General features: G+C 52.0%; 2 protein-coding genes across 2 annotated transcripts; one reads left to right on the top strand and one right to left on the bottom strand.

Annotated features, from left to right (window-relative positions):
• Positions 1–3,331: 3,331 nt before the first annotated feature.
• On the top strand, positions 3,332–7,024 carry Fam166a (family with sequence similarity 166 member A). Its single transcript, XM_051166329.1, has 7 exons — positions 3,332–3,574; positions 4,583–4,797; positions 4,918–5,180; positions 5,321–5,447; positions 6,121–6,215; positions 6,490–6,607; positions 6,936–7,024. Exons 1-7 carry the CDS (start codon positions 3,519–3,521, stop codon positions 7,022–7,024), a joined length of 963 nt encoding a protein of 320 aa, XP_051022286.1. The 5' UTR covers positions 3,332–3,518.
• Tubb4b (tubulin beta 4B class IVb) lies at positions 7,017–9,240 on the bottom strand. The gene is made up of 4 exons (XM_051166328.1): positions 9,083–9,240; positions 8,661–8,769; positions 8,471–8,581; positions 7,017–8,222 (listed from the first exon to the last, which is right to left on the bottom strand). Exons 1-4 carry the CDS (start codon positions 9,137–9,139, stop codon positions 7,162–7,164), a joined length of 1,338 nt encoding a protein of 445 aa, XP_051022285.1. The 5' UTR covers positions 9,140–9,240; the 3' UTR covers positions 7,017–7,161.
• Between the last annotated feature and the right edge of the window lie 1,464 nt (positions 9,241–10,704).

The following is a 10,704-nucleotide window of genomic DNA, read 5'->3' on the forward strand; positions in this document are numbered from 1 at the left end:
TTTATTTTATTTATATAATTTGTTTGTTTGGTTGGTTGGTTTGGTTTGAGACATGGTTTCTCTGTGTAGCCTTGGCTGTCCTGAACTCACTTTGTAGACCAGTCTGGCCTTGAACTCACATTGATCCCCCTGCCTCTGCCTCCCGAATGCTCAGGCATTTAATAATTTTTAAAAGATTTATTTATTTATACAATATCCTACCTGCATGTATGCCAGCAGGCCAGAAGAGGGCACCAGATCTCATTACAGATAGTTGTGAGCCACCATGTAGCTGCTGGGAATTGAACTCAGGACCTTTGGAAGAGCAACCAGTGCTCTTAACTGGTGAGCCATCTCTTCAGCCCCCAAAAAGGCTTGTTTTTAATGAGACTCTAAAATCAATCACATTTTGCTGGGTGTGGTGAGTCCAGGACAGCCAAGGCTACACAGAGAAACTCTGTTTCAAAAAAACAAAACAAAACAAAAAAACAAAAAAAAGGAACTAACTAACTAAATAAATAAAATAAAATAAAAGCAATCATTTTTTAAACTTTTTAATTTAATGTTGGTATTTCAAGACAGAGTTTCTCAGCTGGGTGTGGTGGTGCACGCCTATGACCAAAACGGAGAATGTCTTGAAAAACAAAAACAAAAACAAAACAAAATGATAGGGTTTCTCTCTGTAGCCATGGCTGTCCTGGAACTTGCTCGGTAGACCAGGCTGACTCAAGTCAGAGATCAGATTGCTTCTGCCTCCCAAGTGCTAGAATTAAGGGCATTTGCTGCAATGCCCAAGACCTCCCACCCCGACCCCCTCACCTCTGAACACAGGGTTTCTCTGTGAAGCCTTGGCCATCCTGGACTCACTTTGTAGACCAGGCTGGCCTCGAACTCACAGTGATCCGCCTGCCTCTGCCTCCCTGAGTGCTGGGATTAAAGGCGTGCACTACCAAGTCCAGCTACCAGCTCACTTTTTATCTTTAGAATCTTTAGCTGTGTGTCTGTATGTAGGTTTGTACTCGTGAGAACAGGTGCTCCCACAGCCAGGGGTGCTGGATGCCCTGGGGCTAGAGTTACAGGTGGGTGTGAGATGCCTGGGGTGAGTGCTGGACGTCAAACTAGGGCACTTGGGAAGACGAACAAGTGGCTTTAACCTCTGACCCATCTCTCCAGCCCCCTTCATGAAAGTTTTAGGCAGAATTATCTATTCACAACAGCTGCGGCAAAGTTTAGTCTGCCTTCTATTATTGCTTACGAGGAGTTGACGTGGTGAGAACCTGTACTTTTTCCTCTTTATGTTAGATTTATTTTTAATAGTTATAAAGTTCTACCTACAAGCTAGGGAGATAGGTCAGTTGTGCTTTCTGTGCAAGTATAGGGACCTTAGTTTGAATTACCAACACACACACACACACACACACAAATACATACACAGCTTGTCTTGGTGGCATGCTTGGGCCAGCAAGATGGCTCAGTGGATAAAGGCACGTGCCATCAAACCCTGACAACCTGACTTCACTCCCCAGAACCCAACAAGGTGAAGAGATGACGAACTCCTCAAAGTTGTCCATTGACCTCCACAGGAGCACATGTGTACACACACAATAAAATAAAAAACTTCTGTAAAGCAAGTGTTGGGGAAGCAGGCAGGCGGATCCCTAGGCTTGAGAGCTAGCAAGCCTGAGTCAGTAAACATCAGATACCAAGGAAAACCTGCCTTTAAAAAGTGTTGCTGGCCACGGTGGCACATGCCTTTAATCCCAGCACTAGGGAGTCAGAGGCAAGTGCATCTCTGTGAGTTCAAGGCCAGTCTGGTTTACAGAGTGAGTCCAGAACAGCCAGGGCTACATAGAGAAAACTTGTCTCAAAAAAAAAAAGAGAGAGAGAGAGAGAGAGAGAGAAAGAAAGAAAACAACGTTGACAGAAAGACTACTAGAAGATGACCACTGGGCTCTGTACACATCTGCCCATACATGCAAAAAGAAAAGGCTTTTGTTATTAAGTAGGGTTTTATTTGCTAGAGTGTGTTAGTAGAAGTCAGAGGACAACATTTGGAGTGGATTCTCTGAACTCTGGACTGAACTCAGGCCATTGGGCTTCATGACAAGCATTCTTGTTTGTTTTGTTTTGTTTTTTCAAGACAGGGTCTCTCTGTGTAGCCTTGGCTGTCCTGGACTCACTTTGTAGACCAGGCTGGCCTCGAACTCACAATGATCCGCCTGCCTCTGCCTCTATAGTGCTGGGGTTAAAGGTGTGTGCCACCACAGCCGGCTCCATGACAAGCATTCTTTACCCTTGAGTCATCTCACCAGCATCAAAGAAAGTTCTTTTTTATTTTTATTTTATGACCATTAGTGTGTTTTGCCTGTATGCATGTCAGCGTGAGGGTGTCAGAAACCCTGGAACGGGAGCTATACACAAGTTTGAGCTGCCATGTGGGTGCTGGGATTTGAACCTCAGTCCTCTGATAGAGCAAACAGCACTCAACTGCTGAGCCATCTCTCCAGCATCAAACATTTTTCTATATTAAAAAAACAGAATGAGGGTTGGAGAGATGGCTCCGAGGTTAAGAGCACTGTCTGTTCTTCCAAAGGTCCTGAGTTCAATTCCCAGCAACCACATGGTGGCTCACAACCACCTATAATGAGATCTGGTGCCCTCTTCTGGCCTGCAGCATACATGGGGACAGAATACTGTATAAATAATAAATAAATAAAATAAATAAATAAATCTAAAAAAGAAATGAGAATGAAGGGCCGGGTGTGGTGGTGCACACTTTTAATCCTAGCACTCAGGAGGCAGAGGCAGGCAGGCAGATCACTGTGAGTTTGAGGCCAGCCTGGTCTACAAAGTGAATCTGGGTCAACCAAGGCTACACAGAGAAACCCTGTCTCGGGGGAAAAAACCAAAAACCAACAGAATGAAGGTTTGTTTGTTTGTTTGTTTGTTTTTTGAGACGGGGTCTCTCTCTGTGTAGCCTTGGCTGTCCTGGACTCACTTTGTGGACCAGACTGGCCTCGAACTCACAGTGATCTGTCTGCCTCTGCCTCCCGGGTGCTGAGATTAAAGGCATGTGCCACCATGCCCGGTTTCAGAATGAGGATTTGTTAAGTGTGAAAATAATGTCTCACTACAGGGGAACAAGTCTATTGGAGAGTCCACACAGCTGTCCGTCCAGGAAACCTGTCTCAGTACTGACGTCATCAGTAAAGGCCTAGGGGGTAAAGAGCCCACCATCAAGTAGGGACTGCTTCTCAACTGGGGCTTGGCCTCCGGGGGTAGTGAAAGTCCAACTCCTTCCCATTGGGCTCCTGAGCTCTGGGTGAGTGCAGCTTCCTTTCCAGAACCCCTGCCTTGCTCAGGACAACTTCCTAGCTGGTCTTTGAATCAGCTGTAATAGTGGGAGCACTCCCAGGGTTAACAGATGCCTGGGTCCATAACGCTGGCCCCTTCACAATGGTTACAGGGCAACAGGTCTCTTCTCAGGGAAGGAAGGTGGACACAGAAAGGGCTGAGCCAGCAAGGGCAGAGTCAAAGCAATGACAGCGACTCAGAAACACAACCTCTTCACTGCAGAACCCCACTACATCCCTGGGTAAGAGCTGGGAGCTCTATAGAGACAGAGGTTGGGGCTGGGAAGGAAGGATGGTCTGGAGGGCTGGGTTTAACCTGGACTCCAGGAGGCTGAGGACCAATGCTGAAGCAGCCCAAAGCTAGAGTTACACAGAGACTAGTAGGGCAAAGAGCTCTGGGACAGGTGGAACACAGAGGAAAGCTAGGTCTTGCTCCTCCCTGTGGCCTCAACCTGAATGCAGTGCTAGGTGGCCAGCACATCTGTCAAGGGCAAAAACCATGGCAGCCAAACAGCTGGCAGAGACTGGATAAGCAAAGGCTGGACTTTCTCTCCATAGGAAGAGGTAGTTTAGAGATGGGATAAGTGTAGGCCAGTTAAAGACAATTAAAAAAAAAAAAAAAAAAAAAAGATGTTACTGGAAGTGGGGTGCTTGCCTAGCATGCACTTGCAAAGTCCTAGGTCTCATTTTCAGTACTGCAAAATAAATAAAACAGACGTCCAAAGAATGTATGTGAGTACCTACACAGACCCACCAAGTGCAACACAGGAGCGCATAAAGTAGGGGAAAATTGAAGAACCTGTTCCTCTTTTCAAAATTGGTCGCTTTTGGAAGTGTCAGTGGGTAAGGGATACAGTGTTGAGAACGGCTGGGTGCTGAGCTGGAGAGATGGTTCAGCAGTTAAGAGAACTTACTGGTCTTTCCAGAGAAGGCAGTTCGATTCCCAGCATCCACTCGGTAGCTTCCCAGCTATGTTGTTAACTCCAGTCCCAGGGGATCCATCACCCTCTTGGGACCACAGGCACTGGACGCACATGTAGCACACAGACATCTGTGCAGGCAGAAGACCTATGCACATAGAGTGAGAGAACTGCCAAGTGGATGGGTCTACTGTGGAGAACCACCTGAGGGTAGTAATAACAGTAGTAAAGGCCTGGGTGTCAGATTAGACATATGCTAATCCTGAGTCCTCAGAGTCCAGGTGCCAATGGCCCCTAATTAACAAGTGGCAGCTGCTTCTCTCTCCACAGATATGCTGGTTTCTATCCTCAACTGCGCTACCAGGTGGGGAACACTTATGGCCGGACCACCGCACAGCTGCTCACAGACCCCAGCGTACAGAAGAGCCCCTGCTCTGTACTGTCACCTATGTCCAAGCCCAAGTTCATCGAGGACTTCAGCAAACCCAAGCCACCGTGGATTCCCTGCAGGGACCTGACACAACCTTACATCCCACACTATTCCAGTGAGCTTCAGGTCTAGGGCAGGGACCCCAGCCTGAAGGGCTGGAGCCGGGACCCAGCCCAGCCTCCTTAGGGCTCCACTCTGCTTCCTTCATGGCTCAAGGGCTGCCCTGTCCGTACAGGTCTGAAACCCTACAAGAATTTTGAGATCTTGGGCCAGCTCCCACGCCAGGAAGTGGACACTCAAGTTCCAGCAGAGGTAGAGAACATATCCAGACAGGTTCCGCTGCCTGCAGGCTTCATGCCGTATCCACCCTACCCACCATGCCCTCCAGGCAGAAAGGTGGAAGCTAGAGAGCTGGGGCATCCAGGTCTACTGCTGGCATATGGGGAAGAGGCCTGGAAGAACGCAGCACCTCCTCAGGAGACCCCAGGAAGGTGCCAGGTAACTAGAGAGACACCCTGGCCTGGGTCCTTCTTTCCCGCCATGCGTGCACATGCATGCATGCACATGCACACACACATACACACACACACACACACACACACACAAGCTGTGTAATAATTTGCACTTCCCTGTTAAAGCTATACCACTGGCGGAGGGATGAATACCTGCCACAACATCCCCCACAGGAGACACTAGATGTGGGCAGATTCCAGCGACTGCCCCAGCTAGACCACCCCAACCTAATCCAACGCAAGGCTATCTCAGGTAAGGGGTGGGCAGTCCAGACAGTGAGAATAGCTGAGGGTTTGCTGCCTGGACCCCTTCCTACCCTGAGAACAGGAGGGCTTTTTTTCCCTGAGCAAGCCCAGCTGCTCCCAAGAAGAGCTCAATTTGGTCCCAAGAGGCAGCAACCAATGTTTATGAATGTTTTCGTTGTTGCTCTGGTTTTTCAAGACAGACCTTCTGTGTGTAGCCCTGGCTATGTTGGAATTCTGTCTATAGACCAGGCTGGCCTCAAACTCTGAGATCCACTAGATCAAAGGTGTGCACCACCACAGCCGCGCTCAGCCTTCAGGGATGGAATTAATGGGCTCAAGAGCTTTATGTTCAGGGTAACAGGGCTCAGCATTTCTCACACCCCAAGGCATGTGTACAGGGGCTGCCTTAGCCCTGACACACCTACCCAGGATAAGCTGCCTTTGTCCCCCCCGCCCCCCAAGTGTGTACAGGAGATGCCCTAGCCCTAACCCTGACACCCACCCACCCAGGATATGCTGGCTTTGTGCCCCACTTCCCCCAGTGTATACAGGAGATGCCCTAGCCCTAACCCTGAGGCACACCTACCTAGGATAAGCTGCCTTTGTCCCCCCCCCCCCCCCCCACAACACAGTGCGTATAGGAGATGCCCTAGCCCTAACCCTGACACCCACCCACCCAGGATATGCTGGCTTTGTGCCCCGGTTTGCCTGGGTTATGGGAATGAATTACCGGGATGGAGTCACACAAGCTATGGATGAGTTTGACAAGAACCAGGTAGGTGTGCATGGTCCCAGCCTGCTTCCTGATGCTCTGCTAGGGCAGGCTTCCCCGCAGTCCTGCTCCTCTCACCTGTGAGCATCCATTCCCAGGGGTCATCCTTAAGGCCAAGCTTGCTGGGGCTTGAGACCTGTTCATATGGTAATAAGGTTTGTTCCCTATCCTAGGAAGGGGGGTGGGTGGTGAGTCAGATGGCTAACAACTCCCAGAGGCAAGATCTTGGTCACCCAGTGTGGGGAGACAGCACTTGTCAGCACATGCATTTCTCTAGTTTGTGTTCAAAAACCCAGTCTGTGCTCTGGGTGAGAGGCTGCCCAGGACCCACTGGCCAGACGCAACCATCTACAGAAGCCAAGGCCTGATTCCTTTCTACATGGGCTTCATCCCTTGTGAGTATCACTCCCTGCCAGAACCCCACCCCACCCCTTCAAAAGGGCAAGTTTATGTACACAATACATCAAACCAACGTCAGGGGTCCTGCTCATCAACCAGCCACACTTGCTGATAATCAGCTGTTGGCCCACTGGCCAAAGTCCCAGCGTAGACTTGGATCAGCTACCCAGGCAGTATGGGACTGCCCAGCCATCTAACACAAAACCAGCAAGGTCACTCCATGCTTATTTGAAGATCCTAGAGCTGCTGCTCTGTTCACAGCCTGCACTGACCTCTCCAGTGTGCTAATCCCAGGAACTCATCTTAAACCTTTCTCCTCTGCAGCCATGCAGGACAACTATGCGCTGACATTTGGTAACAGCACCCGAAGAGCCTATCATAAGGAACTGGAGAGGCGAAGCCACACACTATGAATTGCTTTTAATGGTGATATCTGTACAAGTGATGTCAGGACACAGGACAGCAAATGCACAGTGGACATGGATAGCAGACAGGCTGTGAATGAATAAAGAGTTCACACTGCTCCCATGCTTTAGTGGCTACGACAGCTCTAGGCCACCTCCTCCTCAGCCTCCTCCTCAAACTCTCCCTCCTCCTCAGCCGTAGCATCCTGGTACTGCTGGTACTCAGACACCAGGTCGTTCATGTTGCTCTCAGCCTCGGTGAACTCCATCTCATCCATGCCCTCGCCAGTGTACCAGTGCAGGAAGGCCTTGCGTCGGAACATAGCTGTGAACTGCTCTGAGATGCGTTTGAACAGCTCCTGAATAGCGGTGCTGTTGCCGATGAAGGTGGCGGACATTTTCAGGCCCCGAGGTGGAATGTCACAGACAGCTGTTTTCACATTGTTGGGGATCCACTCAACGAAGTAGCTGCTGTTCTTGTTTTGGACGTTAAGCATCTGTTCGTCCACCTCCTTCATAGACATGCGGCCCCTGAACACGGCAGCCACCGTCAAGTAGCGCCCATGGCGGGGATCACAGGCAGCCATCATGTTCTTGGCATCAAACATCTGCTGGGTGAGCTCAGGAACTGTCAGGGCACGGTACTGCTGGCTGCCCCGGCTGGTCAAGGGGGCAAAGCCAGGCATGAAGAAGTGCAGGCGAGGGAAGGGCACCATATTTACAGCCAGCTTCCGAAGGTCAGCATTTAGCTGGCCAGGGAATCTCAGGCAAGTGGTTACCCCACTCATGGTGGCGGACACTAGATGGTTCAGGTCCCCGTAAGTGGGTGTGGTCAGCTTCAGGGTTCTGAAGCAGATGTCATAGAGTGCTTCGTTATCAATGCAATAGGTCTCATCTGTGTTTTCAACAAGCTGGTGTACTGAAAGGGTGGCGTTGTAGGGCTCGACCACTGTGTCCGACACCTTGGGGGAAGGTACCACACTGAAGGTGTTCATGATTCGGTCGGGGTACTCCTCCCGGATCTTGCTGATAAGGAGGGTACCCATCCCAGACCCAGTCCCCCCACCCAGGGAGTGGGTCAGCTGGAAGCCCTGCAGGCAGTCACAGCTCTCGGCTTCCTTCCTCACAACGTCCAACACAGAGTCAACCAGCTCTGCACCTTCTGTGTAGTGCCCCTTGGCCCAGTTGTTCCCAGCCCCACTCTGACCTGTAAAAGAAAACAGCTGGTCACAGCAGGTCAGGGTTTGCTCACACACACACACACACACTACCACAACCAGCGCCCCCCCCCCCCCGCAGACAGTTGGACCTTCCTCCCCTAAAGCTGCTTTCGGACAAGAGATTGAGTGACTCAGAGGGCAGCTGGGTGGCAAGTAAGCAAGGACTTTTAAGTCAGCCCCTTGACCTTTGAGCCTCAGGGGTAGAAAGCTCCACCCACACCCCCACTGCACTCACCGAAGACGAAGTTATCAGGTCTGAAGATCTGCCCAAAGGGACCCGAGCGCACCGAGTCCATGGTGCCGGGCTCCAAGTCCACGAGCACGGCGCGGGGCACATACTTGCCACCTGGAGGAACACGGGGACGTCAAGCGTGATCAAGCCAGAGAAGTGATAGGGAGGGCAGACGGGGGTAGAGGAGCCTTACCGGTGGCCTCGTTGTAATACACGTTAATGCGCTCCAGCTGGAGGTCGCTATCCCCGTGGTAGGTGCCGGTGGGATCGATGCCATGCTCGTCGCTGATTACCTCCCAGAACTGCAAGGGAGTCAGTCGGGCGTTAGCTGAGTCACGGCAGCCGGTGCGCTCCAAGGCAGCCCCGCCCCGGATGGGTGCGGCAGGCCCTCCCCCCCCCCCCCCCCCCCGGTCTCCAGAGCGCCCGGGCGACCGGTCCATAAGGGCCGCGCACGGCCCGCCCCCGCCGCCACCAGCTACCGGCTCTACGCCTAGGCCCGGCGTACGCCGGCAACCAAGACGCAACGAGGAAGGCCGCCGCCGCCGCCCGCTTCCGCCATCTTCCCCGGCTGGCCGTCCCGCTAGCGTCCGGTCCCGCAGAAACCCAGCCGCCTACCTTGGCGCCGATCTGGTTGCCGCACTGCCCAGCCTGCAGGTGCACGATCTCCCTCATGGCGGCGGCGACTGCGGAGCGGCTGCAGAGGAGGAACACTTAGGGAGGAGCAGGCGCACAGAGTGCTACAACCGACGCTCGGCCGACACTTATATACCTCTGTTGGCCCGCCTTCGCCAGCTTGTGATTGGGCTTTCAGAACGAGGCCACGGAACGCCCTCGTTTGATTGGCTGCTTTTCCGTCAATCGGGCCCCTTAGGGCCCGCCTTCTTAACGATACACGCTCATTATTGGTCAGCTCTGACTGGAGTTCTGCCTATCACAATCCTCGCCCTGGCGCCGCAGTGCTCAATCCATTGGGTGTTTCAAATGATTGATTTGCTCCCCAATTGGCTGCCTCCTGGGAGCACGCCGAGAGCCTGACACTATTGGCTGCGCTAGTTTGGCGTCCTGGTAACCGCCGCAGTGCAGCGCGCGGGCGGGACGTGGAAAGCAAGCTTCCGGCTGGGAAGGAGGCGTCTTTCCAGCGCTTTTGTGGGCTCTGTCGGGTTTGGAAGTTTAGCCGCCGTCGCTGCTGCTGCTGCTGGGGAGAGAAGGGAGGCCCAGGCATTGCGGGCTTCCAAGCTGGGGCAGATTGCAGCCATGAAACAGCAACCCAAACAGGCTCCGGTGGTGGCGCTGGGCCCTCTCGGGGCGCACTGGGCAGGCTCTGGGTTCGTACGCTCCCCGAGGGCCATGCCCCGCCCCTCCGGCCGCACTCGGTGTTGTGGAAACCTGCTGGCATGGAGCCGGTCTCCTTGGAGCCTGAGCTCCAAGTGCGCGCCGAGCTGCATGGAGACTACAGGGCCGGGCATGCCTAGCCGTTACTCTGTGAGAGGCAAAGACAAACAAACTTATACAAGTCCTTGTCCTGTAACGGATCGCTTGGAAAACAACACATTTACATATTCTTGGTTTTTTTTAACCCCCTGCGGTGTCAGATCCAAAGCCCCCTACCCCACCCCGCCCCCAAAAGGGCAGTAAGCACTTGTCGAGGTAATCAGGGCTCAAGGTTTCTGTTTACTAAAAGAACAGCTCTCTTGAGGTGATTTCTGTTCACCTTAACTTTAACTTCCCCTTCCCCCAACAAATCCACTACCTCTGCCAAGGGCGAGTAGTTCCAAATCAATTATTTTCTTGCATTTGCTTCCTTCCCCCGCGCCCCAGTGCCTTGGCATTTTGATCCCCAATATCTTTTACCCACCAAATGGTCTAGTTTGTAGTTTCTCTGCGCCATTGCTCATATGAGGCAGTCTGGCCTGTAACCTGGAATTCAGAGTGGCCTTGAACTCAAGACAATTCTGCTTTAGCCTCCAGAATGCAAGGATTACAGGCCTTAGCTCCCTTTACCAGTTTTGTGAGACTCTTTTTATTTTTTTTTTTAAAGAAATGTTACACTATGGGATCTGCCGCAGTCCAGCCACCAGGGTTCTGTAGATCTGGCTCTTGGGATAAACTACCTCCCCAACTAAGGGTATTAGACAATCCCTGTGGTATCCAAGTGCCAATCATATCACAGGGAAAAAACATCAGGCCAGGCAGAATCCTATATCCTAAGCAGCAACATTGTGTTGCTGTATGTAAGA

The sequence above is a fragment of the Acomys russatus genome, chromosome 24 (assembly GCF_903995435.1).
Source record: "Acomys russatus chromosome 24, mAcoRus1.1, whole genome shotgun sequence".
Lineage (NCBI taxonomy): Eukaryota > Metazoa > Chordata > Mammalia > Rodentia > Muridae > Acomys > Acomys russatus.

Coding starts and splice junctions, on each gene's coding strand:
- Tubb4b (XM_051166328.1), bottom strand. CDS start 9,139: ATGAGGGAGATCGTGCACCTGCAGGCTGGGCAGTGCGGCAACCAGATC. Junction 8,770..9,082: donor GCAACCAGATCGGCGCCAAG/GTAGGCGGCTGG, acceptor ACTCCCTTGCAG/TTCTGGGAGGTAATCAGCGA. Junction 8,582..8,660: donor GTATTACAACGAGGCCACCG/GTAAGGCTCCTC, acceptor GTGTTCCTCCAG/GTGGCAAGTATGTGCCCCGC.
- Fam166a (XM_051166329.1), top strand. CDS start 3,519: ATGACAGCGACTCAGAAACACAACCTCTTCACTGCAGAACCCCACTAC. Junction 5,448..6,120: donor CCAACGCAAGGCTATCTCAG/GTAAGGGGTGGG, acceptor CCACCCACCCAG/GATATGCTGGCTTTGTGCCC. Junction 6,608..6,935: donor CTACATGGGCTTCATCCCTT/GTGAGTATCACT, acceptor TCTCCTCTGCAG/CCATGCAGGACAACTATGCG.